Source organism: Vespa crabro, chromosome 6, assembly GCF_910589235.1.
Source record: "Vespa crabro chromosome 6, iyVesCrab1.2, whole genome shotgun sequence".
NCBI lineage: Eukaryota > Metazoa > Arthropoda > Insecta > Hymenoptera > Vespidae > Vespa > Vespa crabro.
In genome coordinates this window covers 4,062,940-4,078,467 of record NC_060960.1, presented here as the reverse complement: position 1 = coordinate 4,078,467, position 15,528 = coordinate 4,062,940, and the positions used below count along the sequence as shown (strand labels likewise).

Here is a 15,528-nt window from a genome sequence, read left to right as displayed (position 1 = left end):
CTATTCGGAACGAGTGCTCACGTGCAAAGAGAGACGACGAACGTGTGATTTTTCTATTAGAATCAAAAAACATTCAACAAAAAATTCTCCTTGTTTTTTAATATTTAAGATCGTGATATAAATTTGAAATAAAAACGAAATTTTTTACATCCAAATAAGTATTTTTTCACTCCACTTTAATAATTTTCTTTAAACTCTAATAAATTGTAAAGGTCAATTGCAAAGGTAATCAGTCAAATGTGAAAGTTCTTTCTATAGAATTATGGATTATGCTAAAATAATTGTTGATTGTGCAATTAAACTGAATTATAATATATAATTAGTAATGAATCTTTAATAATTTACCATTTAAAATAAATCTTCGTACTGACCTAGCAGGTACGCTTCTAAATTTTCCAATGCGGTAGTAAAATCACGCACAGACGTGCGTTCATGCGTTCCAAATATGTCCGGATACTGTATTTTCTCCTTTCACCATACGATTCTGAAAAGCCGATGTCAAATCAATTTCATGATATGCATTTATGTGCCGCACGCACGGTTGATATATTTAGTTACAATCACCTGAATCACCTTTTGGCTAGCATCCAGATTTTCGAAATCGGCGAAAGTGACTTTCTGAAGTAAAATGCAATCGTTTTGAAAATCGAGTCACATCGCAAATAGAAAACAGTTGGCTTAAGGTGAATAGTGAAGAATCAATCGTCGAATTTTTTATTGAATATTTAAAATTTTTTGCTTCGTTTTTCTTATTCGTTAAAGATTAAATAGAAATAGTCTTAAAAAATATGTACGATTATACAAAAGAAATTAATATAATATAATAAAATAAAAATCCTAAGTGACTTTATTGGATGAAAAAAATTCAATGACCCTGAGAGAAAATCTCTAACTGGCAAACGAATGAAAGAAACGCGATGTAATGTGGTGAATAAATATTAAACATAGAAATAAAATACTTTACTATTATTTTCGCAAGTTCTGGCGTTGGATATTTTATACATATCAAAGATAAATAACTAATGAATATTACCATATGAGCTGATAGAAAATAACAAAACACGATGTGTTTAGTATTCTCATATCATCAATCACTATCAGTCACACATTCGTTTAACACTAGTTTTTAAATTAATTAGTTATCGATGTCCCTTTAATTAAATATCTTGCACATGAGAAATTGTGGTTTCTTCATCTTTCTTGACTTGGCGCCTGACCGATTTCTTCTTCTTTGCATCGACCGGAAAGTCTTGATAATTAAAAATGCTCCTCGACGATCACAAATATTACTTATCTATCTATTATTAATCTATGTACGAAGTTATATCAGCGACAAAACAGAAGTATGAAAAATCTTTATACAATCGAAAGTCTTTTATCTAATCATCGCCTAGCCCGTGAAACCTAAAATAATAGAAAAAGAACAAGCCGATCATTATAATAATAATAATTATTATTATTATTATTATTATTATTATTATTATTATTATTATTATTATTATTATTATTATTATATATTGAATCAAGCATATAATTGTCTTAGGAGAATCAAAAAATCATAGTAAAAGAAAAGATATCTTTCACATATAATACAAAAAGAAAAAGTACCTTAGAATGTCCGGTATAAAGGATAGGCGCCACTATTGACTCATCGTCATTGTTCTCGTCTTCATTTTGGCCTAACAAGGCAAACTCTTCGTGTTCCATTATTCCCCATAGAGGAAGGGTTTCCGGACCCGTGGAAGCCACAGCTAAATTATTTACAGCCTGCGGTAGAACTTGATAAGCTCTCTCTATTTTCTCGAACTCATCCTGCTTACTCTTGATGCTCTTCGAATAGACTACGCTCCCTTTCTTTGAGCTCTTCGTACTCGATTTATTTTCCTCCTCGCGACGCTCGGTTGCAACCGTTGTAGTTGTCTGAGGAGTCACGACATAGACTCGTTCCTTATCGACCGTCGAAATCGATACTGGAAAAGTTTTCCAAGAACTTTCTTGTTTCTTCGTGGTCACGTTCGAGTTATTTTCGTTTACATTCGACGTATTAAATTCCGCTTTGGTTGTTGGATTTTCAACATGTATGGTCTAAAAAAAATAAAAAAAACATTCTCTCAGTTGATCATTTACAATATAACTACTTTAATTCCTCTCATTTATTTTTCATAGTAATAATGATTTGATAATATCACCTGTATCCTAGATTCTTCGAATGAATTAGGTCCTTCATCCTCGATATCGTTAAAACTGAATCCAGCCAATGCAAAAGATTTTACATTTTCTTCATGATCGTTCAAACCGTTCACATGTTCGCCAGATTCCGTTGTCGTGAAATATTCGTTAGGTATTTTTTTCGATGGTTGCAGATAAGGACGAGAAGAACTGGGTAAGATCGTGCTAAAAGTGGTTCCTCGCGAATATTCCTAATTATAAATCCAAACAGATTTCGATTTAAATATTAAAAAAAATTAATTTCAAAAACTAAAACTTTATTATTTTAATATTTTCATTTCCATGGATTTAACACAAGATACATACCTGTATTGTCCAATTGTCAATATTCTTTTGTAATCTATGAACGTCTATCGAATTGTTAACTTTCTTCGTACTAATATTAAAGACATTTTCAGTTGTCGTTGTTACAACTTTCGTCGTATGATCATCCAAAATATTCAAATTGCCGGAAACTGTCACCGTTTCTGGAAGACTTATCACCTTACTCTCGCTTCTAGACTCTTCACTGACATAGTTGTCGCGATTCGATACGTCCACGAAAGATACTGTCCGTTGTTGAGTTTGTTCCACATTATCTTTATCATCATAGGACGTATGAAAAGGTAATGGAGTATATTGCGACGTATACGGAATTATTACCTGTACCTAAAAGAAAATAAAAAATTACATTAAATTTATCAAATTCAATTTTCTATGTTCATAACAAATTATGGTCATTTGCATTGTACCTGTTTATTTCTCTTTCCTCCATACTGTTGTAAACTATGATCTTCTTTATTTGTGTCTTTGTTTTTTCCTAAATTATTTAATAAAGTTTCATCTTGTGTCGTCCTCATTGTCGTCGACAAAACGACTGACCAAGAATCAGTTAATTGTGCTTGTGGTGCTACGAATAAAGTATCAAAATTCTGCAAACCTTCGGTAGTCAAAGTAGTCGGTTTAGTATTTCTCCATGTTTGCTCATTAATTTTGTCAATTCTAAATAAGTCTTTGATCACATTACTTTCTGTCGAATAATTCAAAAAACTATCATTACTACCACCCAATAATCCTAATCGATTAATTTCCTGTTGTACTTGGAAAGAATTCGGCCTCGATTCATAATCCAAGGTTGCCTTAGAATTTTGTTCTCTATCAAGATCAATGAAGGTAGAAGGAGAAGATATCGAGGGCGAATCAGTACGACTTTCGCTCGTCTTTGTTAAATCTGTCAATGGCGATTCTTCAAAATATATTGGATTTCCTACATTGGAAAATCCATCAGTACCTGATGCATGAGAATCTTTAACTATACCGATACTAGATGAGATATCACCATTGTAGTTTTGCTGTCCCAACTCTGTATTTCCAAAAACATAATGATCGTTTCCTATTACAGATGAAGGAACAGTCTGATCGGTTTTTTGAAAATCCAATCTAGAAGAATCAACGAATTGTTGATTATTCCCAAAATTTATATGTTCGAAATTACCGGAAGCATTAGGTTCTGAAAATTGATTTATCTTGGACTCATCGAAATTTTCTTTAACCGACGTTGCATCATTTTCTTTATTAAGATTTGGATAAACCACGGGTCCTTGTTGATTCTCATGAGAAGCACTAGAAAACAAGTCTATTTGAACTCCACCATATCCTTGATTACTGAACTCAGTATGACTTGAACCAGACACTTGATGACTTTCAAAAATGGTTTGTCCTTCTTGAGGAATTCCTAAATTCCTATCACCGGAGTTGTTCGTTTGATCATTTGATATTCCTAAAGATAACGATGGACTTGTTTCAATAATAGTCGATACGGGTACCTCGTGATGTTGTAAATTTCCTTTAGTAGGATAATCAAATACTTCTGCTTTGAACAGCGGAGGCATAGGACCTGGATACAAATGTGGATTCGGTAGAGGTCCGATCGATGGAATTTCTCCGTTTTGTAAAGATGGTGCATAAAAAAAGTCTGGTATTTTGACCTCCTGAGATGCAGCAGCAACGAGTCCGTGATTACTCGGTGGAAGATATTCTCCAGTCACAACTCCAATATGTCCATCTTGATTGCTTGGAGGAAGGTATGCTCCTCCAAGATTCATGGGTAACCAAGGAATTTTGTTGCACGGATTACAATTCTTGTTTTTGGCCTGTGGATTTAGTTTGTTGTAAATATCTGCGGGAGACGGCGGTTGGGGCAATGGTAGTCTGTCAAAAACAGGTGATGGTAGTGCATTGTAAACTTGAGACGTTGCTAATGGCAATCCAGGTGGTTGTCCCGATGATGGTAGTGGTGGCACATGTGATTGAACAAACTTTGGCGGATGGAGCGTTTCAGGAGGTGGAGGTAGAGGCGTTTCCACGGTAGTACCACTTGTAAACGGATTTAACCAACTTATGAACTTTGAGAAATAACCAGGAGATTCAGCAAGATGTGGATTAGTAGTTCGTCCAGTCCTTCCTCCGGGAAATATGCGTGATGGCAGTTGTGGTAGCGGTGGTGGGATCAAAAATTCGCTCAAGGCGTATCTTTGATTTCGTTGTACCAAATTTGGAACCCCTCGATCATTGCCGGCTAATGAAAGTGTACCAACGACACATGTCAACAATACTAAGAACATCGGGGCCTAGAAAGAAAGCGTTCAAATAAAGTTTTAAGCGTCCTTATTCCTACTGTATACCTATAAAATACGTGACACCTGCATGAGAATCTCTTGTATGGTTTTTGCAATTTGAAACGCATCGATCTTCTTATATCTCAAAAGTGGATCTCATTTTGCGATGTAACGCTTACAACATGATTGCGAAAATGGCCTGCATTACTATGCAAGATAAAGTAATACGATTCAATATATATATATACACGATGTATTTCGCATAACACTTGGTACGTTTGAAATTTATGAAAGTTCGTTTATACGTTTACACGTTAAAAAATTATGTATGAGTATATCTCGTAGCAGTCAATGGCACAACGTAGCACATGAGTATAGTCACAATAAGTGGGTCACTCCGTGAGAATCATTTCGAATATTCACGGAACATGTGTGCCATACACGGAACTAAACAATTCTTCCTACTCACAGATACATCTTTTACAAATCGATAATTATAATTTTGAAAAATATAATGAATGCTTTTAAAGAAGAACTCTTTCAAACAATTCTTCGAATATTATTTCATTTTTAGGATCCTTTCATACAACGAGCGTTCATAATTTTTTTTAGAATAAACCCATGACACATCATACAAATGATTTAATACTGTATTAACGTATACCTATGCATTTATCTTAATATGATTAATTATTTTTATACTTTCTACTTTAAGTCAATATATTCTATCTTTATTCATTATCGTCATATACTTTTCTCTTACTTGCATTCATATCCCGTACATAAATAAATAAATTAAATCTGAAAACCAAGGAGTATTTCCCGACATGCCTAATTCTCATCCTTTCGCCTATTCGCACACTATTTCCTCCGCTTCTATTCGTGCAGAAAAGAAACAACGTGCACGAATGATCTCGACACCAAAGGCTATGAGGAAAACGAATCTCTCTGTTATGTATGTTGCATATATATATGTATGTATTTATGTATGTATATATTTGATGTGTAGGTCGAGAACGAGTCGATTCGTGGCCGAGGCTTTGAGACTTTCTCACACGACGCAGATTGAATGGCTCTCTTGGCAAGCTTCATGTACCATTTACGTGTCAAGAGAGCTCACACACGCTCCGTACGAGAGAGAACGAGAGTAGTCGTGCGCACGTGCGCACTTTGACACACGGCCTAATGTCTTTTGAGTTGAAGAAACCGGAAGCGACATAGGAAAGTGAAGAAAATAGATAAATGAAGAATAGATTGGATTCTATATACGATAACTGCGCCCTCATAGGGACATCATTTATATGTTTACACAATGCAAATGCAAATTTGAATAAGAACGGCTTTATTCCCTTTTATGGTTTTTTTTCTTTTTTTACCGCATTAATAGCAATTTTAACTTACAATGGCTTAAAAGAGAATCGCACGTTATAGTATCGCAATTTCAATGTGCTAAGTACAAGATTTCACTGATTCGTTCCGCTTGACCCAACTTGTTCTTTCTTCCTCATCTATGTTCTTTTCTTCGTCGAATATCTGATTTAAATGAACTGTTCGAACATTCAACGAAAACTTCTACGTTCTTGAATGAAATGAAACGAAGACTTTTGTGATTTCTATTCTTAATTACTTTTTTGAACAGAAGTTTCAAAGTAAATAATTAATATAGAATTTAATCGAAAAAAAATAAATCGAAGGAAACACTAATTATATTTTATCGTTTTGTAGATTTTATTCGAAGACAATTCGATTGTACGACATCAACGAATTTAAGAAACGAATTGTCATGAAGACATTAAATGAAAAAATTGTATTTTAATCGAGAATGAAATCGTGATCGAATATCGCGAAACACTTTAAAATCTCACCGGAGAGAAGCTCATGATATTCACAGAAACCAAGAAGTTTTGTATTTGTGTGTGTGTAGACATGCACGCGAGTCGACAATGTAGGTAAGTGGACTGTGGGGATTATGAGAGTCGACCTACGGGGAGAAAAGACGATGTAACGTGCGTGTATGTAATCTGTGTGACGAGTGGCCTTGAGTGTGTGTATATGTGTGACCACGTGTATCTCTCGTCGTTGCGCGCCAAACATGAAAGTCTTGAACGATTCGACCGACATTAATCGAGAGATACCACTGATAATAACTATGATAACGTTAGCATAACCATTTATGTTTTTTATCTTATTAAATGATATATTATTTATTATATCTTTTTGTTCGTTTCGTTTCAAAACTATTTCTAAAATTATTATTTTACAAGTAATCTTTTTGTTAAAGGACGTTAGCCAATGTTCTTGAACGAAATTACTATTTCATCTGAAAGACTTTATCGCTTTTCTCGATAATCTACATCATAAAACGTTAATACTGCGTTTCTAAAAACTCATAAATTAATCCTTGGCGTTGATACTTTAATGAACGTAGTTGAAGAACAATTTTGCATTAATATCCATAAGTTTCAATGAAACTAACGAACCGATCACTTTTCTCGTACTTTATATATTAATAAACTTATTTAATGAAAGTATTCTCTTTGATCTTGAACGTTCTCCTAAATCGAAATATAAAAGTGAACTATCTTCTGAGTACAATAATTACGATGAAGATCCGAAATTTTATCGCGCGAATAACGTGGGAAGCCGTGAGTGAAAATCAGATCTCTATAGAGAAGACAAGAACGGTCTAACGGTTCTTTAACGAAATGACGCGAACTAAAGAAGACAATTACAAGCAAGTACAGATGAGAGGGCAAGGGGAGAGTTAACTATTATCTTTTTCCTCTCTCAATGTCCTATTTCGACGTATGTCGGTGAGTGAAACGGCACATGTCATCTCTTTACTTCGAGAAAAACGAAAATCGCTTTAACTACGATGATCTCCGCCGTGTTTATCGAGTCTAATGACAGGCCGCGAGGCTTGGTGAAACGTATGAAAATATAATCAAGCGCGTGTACTCTTCATGTTCCCTTCTTAAAAACTATAACTTATGTTTCAAAGAAAGATAATGAATATAATTATCAAGAAAAGATATTATTTGTTTCAACAAATTGCCAAAGTATTAAATTCTAATAATTGCAATGAATGAAAATAAAGAGAAAGTACTGTACCAAAATACGATCGAAACAATGATTATATTATAATTCTTTTATTGTGCCTATATTTAAGCTTTATATTCAAGAAATATATGAAACTATAAATGAAAAGAAGGATATCCTAAAGGTAAAGATTTTAACGACGTTATTAAACATGTTCCTATCTTTGGAAATTTTATTTGTCCATCGATAACGGAGTTGGATTAGTTCTGCAAACGAAAAGTGACATATTTCGGTCTTTAACAAAGGTGAATTCCTTTCTAAAAAAAAGAAACAAAAGAAGAAACTTGTTATTTTCTTTATACTTCCGACTAGAAAATATTTTGCTATCAATAAATTTGATTTAAATTGAAATATTAATTTTTCTTATGCTAATACCTATTAAAATACGTATACCTAGATAATACCTATTTTAATTCATAAGAACATTGTGAACATATAATAAAAAGATTTGAGATAATTAAAACAAAACAAAAAACACTCACGCGACGAATGTCCATCTCTCTTTCTCTCTCTCTCTCTCTCTCTCTCTCTCTCCTTCTACCTCTCAGAATCTTCTTCTCCTCAGCATATCACACCTCAATGAAAAACGAAATGACGAAAGAAGGTACTTCTTCTTCGAAGAAATCTTCTTTAACTCGCGATAAAGAAGTAAAAGAAAAAGTGAAAATGAATAAGAATATACGGTACTTTGTATAAAAAGTGAGTCAGTGTCCCATCGTAAGTATTCAACACACTATACTGAGTATCGACGCGAGACGAAATACGAGTGACGCTACAACGAGAGCGGAGAAACGACAGGAAGAGAAGGACTACTACGGATGGAAGAGCACCATGGAGGAGGACGACTGACTGAGGAACACTTTGGAGAGGGAGGCGAATGGGAAAAAGAGAGAAGAAAGGTGTGCACTTGACCAGGGTCAAAGAGAGAGTCCATTGGAGTCTCTTATGTACGAGTGACTTATATACGTTCGCTCTTCTCCCCTCATTCCTTTCATCTTTTCCTCCCTCTTATTCTTCTTTTCTAACCTTCGTATCAGGAATGTTTCATCTCGTCATCGACCACCTACAGATACCATTTTCCATTCTTTTCAGCATAATCGATAGCTTTTCCAATGGTTTTGTACCTGACATCTTTACCTGCTGAACCCTTGCTAAAATATTGAATAAGGATCGAAAAAAAAATTTTACCTGCTCTTCAAGATATGTTTCCAAGTAACGTTTTGTATATCTTAAAAACAAAAAGTTCTCTTCGTAGATCTTAGCAATGTAAAAATATTACAATGCAATGAAAAAATAGAAAACATATTATATTATCCGAGTAGATATAAAAAATAAATCTTAATATTTATTACATTTGTCCGTAGAATATTAAAAAAAAAAAAAATAATAAATTCATACAAAATACATGTACATCTTTGTGATCTCTTAATTAAAATAATTCGACGTAAGAATAATCGTCGAAAGGCTTACATTAAAAATCTCAGTTTAAGGATATTTGACCTGTTCGAAAAAGATTTACTGGCTGATAACTTTCGCTTTTGAGGTAGTGTCCTTTTTAGTACCACGCTCACGTAATCGTAAATTTTCGACAAGCCATAGAATATAAATTTTAACTGTTTAAATCATTGATATCGAACTTTTGTTGAAAAAAAAAAAAGAAATAACTCCAAACAATAACTAAACAAATAGTTACAAGTTACATGAATTAAAAGTCTCTTACGTCTATGCGCGTTTAATGAAAATCTATCGAAAGTACACAAATAATTTTTATTCTTGAGACATCTTTAATTACATCAACAAAGTTCCTCTTCCTCGAACAAAAGCCTTGAAATCTTTGAATTACCGTCATTTGTCTTCGTCGTTGGTGAAACGTACGACGATCCAGAACGTTAAAACAACGCAACTTTACGTATGAGGGGGAAATCGAGGGTGAATCCGCGGAATACAAAATCGCCAGAAAGCGACGAGAAAGTCTAACCGGGTTTAATGCTCTACGCGCGTAACATCGGCACGTTCCAGGCTCCTTCGTAGTTTGTCGATCGAGTCTGCATACACGAGAGTCTTTCCGCGACCACGTTATGTTTATGCACCCGGCTAAATGGGTTACTAGGATCCTTGAAGAGTCTCGATGTCACGAGATACAAGCTAAGAAGATTCAAGGACTTATAATGAGTTTTATATCTTTTCAAATGTTTACAACGAAATTATTATTTTATTTGTAACGTTGTTTATATTTTCTTTCAATAGGTTTCTTTTTTTCTTACTTTTAAAAAATATAGTAAAACTTTCCATATCCGAAAGTTCATTATCAAAATATAGTGATATTCTATAAATATCCGCGAATAGTATATCTCTTAACAACAGATGTCATCTTCTATTACAAATACGTATTTGTATATATATATATATATACTTTATATATAATAAACATAAATTGTTTACATATAATAAAGAAAAACATATAATATAAATGTAAACATTTTTTACATTTATATACACATATGTGTAATCTTTCTTCTATTCGATAAAACGAATTTTGATTATAATGTAGTATGAATTTAACAGCTTGATACAGTGATAAGAGCTTAATTGATAATGATAACTAAGCGGAAATAAATAAAATTTAACATCAGAAAATTTATTGTTATATTATTCGAAAATTGAAGATTCTATTATCTCAATAGTTTTGTCTCGCTATTTTGGTTCGAGTATGGAAAATTTTGCTGCATCTTTAATCATTCGTTATCTTTTACGATTTTTTAAAGAAAGCCAAATATACGAAGGCTAATGAGTAACGTACATTATAATTTTCAAATTAATTGTTCTTAAAAATATTAGTGAATGAATCTTTGTATTTAATTATCTTCGTATTCATTCATTTCTTCGGTAGTATTCCTAAAAAAATATTTCGTTTAGATACGTGTTACTTGATATTTTCAAACATCTCAAAGACACATTATTTATGCGACCTCGCTCATATTTATTTAAATAACATGCATCGTCATAAATATTTCACAGTGTCGGAGAACGAACAAAACTTGCGAAATTATAATAGTAATTGTTCGTCGGTGACACAGGTACGTGATCGAAAGTCGTTTCATCGTAATTTTTAGCTAGAGCACGAATTAAATCTAGTTGTCTAACAACGAGACTTTCTTTTTTATGTTGACGACAAATTTCGCCCAATAACGTCGTTGACGTTATCTCTTCTTCCTCTTAGAATTTGATCTACTTTGTTAGCTATATACCAATGATCAAATAGTACGAGATCGAGCTAAGACAAGATAAGTGATAAAGCAAATAAAATATGCGACGTATAAAACAGTTGAAAGAAATGAAATCAGTATAGTATATTCGATATTAAGCTGCAACAATCATAACGATCAGAAATACAAATGGGCGCGTTTCTCATTATTTTTAAAGCTTTCTTGATAAATCTTTTGATATTTGATTCAGTAAAAGCTCAAAGTTTGTGCACGAAATCTGGATTCTTTCCTTTGGGTGATACCGATTGTCAATACTACTACATGTGTACTAAGGATTTAAAATCTATCATATTCAAGTGTCCCGATGGCACAGTATTCGATATGTATAAAGAGGCATGTGTATTACCAACACAGAGTACTTCTTGCATGATATCGACGACAGTCAATCCAAATAATTGTCCAAGCTCAGGTCGATTCCCTATCAACGATCCAACTTGTCAAAAATATTACTTGTGTTACTGGGGGACAAACGGTTATGTAAAAAAGATATTAAAATGTCCAAACCAAACAATTTTCCATCCTACGAGAAAATTATGTGTGTTGCGCACAGCTTATATTTGCCAATCTACTATAACTACTTCACAGTAAATAAATTTTATTTTAGAAAATCATAATAATAGAAAAAAAAAGAAAATAAATTTTATATTATATAATATATAATATATAATACACAATATATGTGCGTTGATTCTAAAAATATAATTGAATTTAAAAAGTTTAATTATAATAAATTATCACCCGTCAATATCTTGCCATTAGATATTTACTTTTATTATATTATTATCATATAACTTCTAACTATTAATGCTTATAATATTAGAACATACAGATTAAATAAAAATAAATTTGATATGAATTAGAACGAAATTTTGATCAAATTTTATATAAAATAAGTTCAACATAGCGAATATACAAATATCGTCATCCATTTTAATTTCACCAATTCTTCGCTTACATCAACTGAAACATCAACCAAAATAAGTAATATTGGTAACGTATTAAGAATGGGATCAACCAATATGAAATTGTTAAGTAAGCATATAGATGTTTTCAAGATCATTGAAACGAAAGAGACATGATCTTTCCAAATTCGATGTTTTCCTTAGATTTCTCTATTATATTGGACTCCGTGGCTTTCAGCGAATATATAAAATTATGGAATTGACTTTAATTTTTAGTCTTCTTTTTGGATTTTTCGAATCAATAATCGATTCTGTAATTCTTCTAGTTAACAATGAATATTATATTGAATATATTATATTGCATTTTACAGTTTTATGCCATCAGATTCTAATATCGTTTTCGGTTTAATATGATTTTTAAATTAGATTTTCATGTAAATAGAAAAAGAAATATTCATTGTAATTTCTTTGCAATCTGATAATTTGGAAAATATTAATTTAACGATATTTTAATATCAAAACTAACAGTTATGAATTAAATTATATTTTTAATCTTCATACCGTCGTTTAATTTTCTTTTACTCAATAAGAATTATGTGTTTTCCTTCAAGTAAATATTATAAATCTAATTGATAAGAACGCGTTATTTTGTGTAAGTGAATAAACGTTAGCAGAATGTCCGCAATGGTTTAACTAAATAACTGTAACTGAATAAACGAAAGTTATGATATGCGTTATTTTGTATAACTGAATAAACGTTAGCAAAATATCCGCAACGGTTTATACGTAAGTGGAAAGTGCACGGAAGAAAGTTATGATACGCAATATGAAACCTTGAGCCGGACAGACTCTTACCCAATCTACTGGTGAAAGGATACATTTTTCATCCACATCTTTCTTTGCCAGCCTTTAGTTTAAAACGTGTCGCTACGAGAAATGTCATGAACGTGAAATATATATTTTCTTTGTGAATAATTTTTATGTTAATTACTCGACACAAGAAAAAAATTGTGAAGTTTAAAGTGTAAAATCATTGAAAATGTGGTTCTTGGTTATTTGTTTATTAATCACATTGTTCTTCAAAATAATGATTGATCAAAAGAAATCAAGAAATTTTCCCCCAGGTAATTCTACAAAATATATATGTATATATAAAATAAATGTGTTATCGAAGAAATGGGTTATAAAATAAAGGTAATTAAAATAATTAAACCTCTCAGGTCCACGAGGATTACCAATAATCGGAAATATATTGGACATTAAGCGTTTAGTGAAAAAAACTAAATTCCAAGCTCATACCTGGTGTTATTTGGCAAAAATTTATGGACCAGTGGTGCATTTACGACTTGGATTCGGTTATACATTTATAATTATTTCTGGACGTGAGGCTATCATCGAGATGCTCAGTCGAGCGGAATTTGATGGCAGACCAGATAGCTTAGAAATTCGATTGAGAACCGGAGGTGAACGCAGAGGATTAATTTTTACCGATGGAAAAATTTGGTCAGAACATAGAAGGTAATACTTATTTTAAAACAATATTTCATTAACCTATAAATTTCTGTAATTAATATAGATTTACAATAAAAACATTGAAACGTCTTGGTTTCGATAAAGCAAACATGGAAGATATGATACTGGAGGATATTGTTACCTTGTTAAAAATAATCGAAGAATTAGCAGAAAAAGGACCAATAACAAATATATACGATCTCGTTTCGGTAACAGTTATAGCCAGTTTTTGGTTTCTTGTCACAGGATCGAAGTAAGAATTTAATTTTAAACAAATACTTACATTTTATTAGACATTCCTCATTGTACATTTTTTAGATTTCAATTGGATCATGAGGATCCGAAATTGATGGAGGCTATCGCGATATTAAACGAAAATTCAAGAAGCTCCAGAATAACTGGTAGTATAATAAGTCAACTGCCTTTTCTCAGATATATTTTTCCACGTTTAACAGGATATACACAGTTGCAAGAACGCCAAAATCGACTATGGCTATATTTCAAAGTAATACAATAAAAGATCCTGTAATATCTATAATTTTATAAATAAATTCTAGAATAGATGCATGTACAAAAAATTTTTTTATCATAGAAAATAATAACGGAACACCAAGAGACTGAGATGCAGAATGAACCAACGAATTTAATCGACATTTATCTAAAAGAGATGCAAATACAATGCTCCTCCAATTTATCTTCATCGTCGAACTTCAACGGTAAAACTGTTTTTTTTGTTATTGAAACATGATATTAACCTAAATGTATGTCCTATTAATTCCTTAACATTTCTAATCTGATTATCATATACAATTATCCTGTATTGTAAAATCGATATTAATTGTTTGTAGATGAAAATTTAATCGCACTCATTAGAGATCTTTTTGTTGCCTCAATCGAGACAACCACCAGTACCACTGGTTTCGTGATCGCATTTCTTTCCGTAAATCAATATGTACAAAAGAAGATACATGACGAATTGGATGAAGTTTTTGGCAAAGATATTTCACCTCGTCTCGCATATAGAAATCGGTATTTTATTATTCTTTATTATTTATATCGGTATTTTATAATCCTCATACATTAGTACAAATAAAAGTTAGAACAATCTTATTCGAAGAAGGAGAAATAGAATGGTATATAATTGTTACATCAATGTATTCGATGAATAATAATCGAGAGAACTAAGTGATCTAGAACATAATAGAAATCTAGGCGATACATCCATAATTATGAGTTATTGTTTTCATTAATATCTCTCAGACTTCCATACCTACAAGCAACTCTGGCGGAAGTAGGAAGAATGGGGAATGTAGGACCGACTTCGGTGCCTCATCGAGCTATGAACGATACAACTTTGTTAGGATATGATATAAAAAAAAATTCCATTTTGTTAGCAAATTTAATGAGCGTTCACATGGATGAGAATCACTGGGGTGATCCCAAAACGTTTCGTCCTGAAAGATTTATCAACGAGAAGGGAGAATATTGCGAAAATCCTTGGCTTATGTCATTTGGATTAGGTATTTTGTAATATGAATGTTATTTTAAATTTATCCCTTATTATATTTTCACGCTATATTCTATTTCTTTTTTGCAGGTCACAGAAGATGTCCAGGCGAGGTTCTAGCGAAAAATTTTCTCTTTTTGATAAATGCTTGCATGCTGCAAAGATTCCATTTCTCCATAGCACCAGAATATCCAGAACCAGATTTATCAGGTATCGATGGTTTTACTATCTCACCACCACCAATAAATCTTCTCATTAAGAAACGAATATAATGATCATAAAAGACCAATGAAAAAAAATGACTATAAGAAAATATAAGTGTAATATGCTATGTAAGACAACTTGAATGGCAAACGAAAAAAATGATTTTAAATAAAAAGACTGATTCATAAGAGAGCATAGATATTTATAGTTCG

General features: G+C 32.2%; 2 protein-coding genes across 8 annotated transcripts; one reads left to right on the top strand and one right to left on the bottom strand.

Moving 5' to 3' along the window:
• Nucleotides 1-203: 203 nt before the first annotated feature.
• On the bottom strand, nt 204-9,999 carry LOC124424950. 7 transcript variants are annotated; one of them, XR_006942392.1, is made up of 7 exons: nt 6,692-6,949; nt 2,961-4,838; nt 2,536-2,877; nt 2,190-2,420; nt 1,609-2,085; nt 565-1,404; nt 204-484 (listed from the first exon to the last, which is right to left on the bottom strand). XR_006942392.1 is itself a non-coding variant. In XM_046964621.1 (7 exons), the coding sequence occupies exons 1-7, from the start codon at nt 6,752-6,754 to the stop codon at nt 1,384-1,386; spliced, it is 2,880 nt and encodes a 959-aa protein (XP_046820577.1). In that variant the 5' UTR covers nt 6,755-6,949; the 3' UTR covers nt 204-1,383. The 7 variants fall into 7 exon arrangements, 5 of the variants coding, with proteins under 5 accessions (XP_046820577.1, XP_046820574.1, XP_046820573.1 ...); XR_006942393.1 differs by having other exon boundaries at nt 574-1,404; XM_046964621.1 differs by having other exon boundaries at nt 204-1,404; nt 2,961-3,571; nt 3,704-4,838.
• A 1,893-nt stretch (nt 10,000-11,892) lies between these two features.
• On the top strand, nt 11,893-15,508 carry LOC124424609 (methyl farnesoate epoxidase-like). The gene is made up of 8 exons (XM_046963924.1): nt 11,893-13,217; nt 13,314-13,611; nt 13,670-13,858; nt 13,924-14,110; nt 14,198-14,321; nt 14,454-14,634; nt 14,866-15,125; nt 15,203-15,508. Exons 1-8 carry the CDS (start codon nt 13,133-13,135, stop codon nt 15,382-15,384), a joined length of 1,506 nt encoding a protein of 501 aa, XP_046819880.1. The 5' UTR covers nt 11,893-13,132; the 3' UTR covers nt 15,385-15,508.
• Nucleotides 15,509-15,528: the final 20 nt, after the last annotated feature.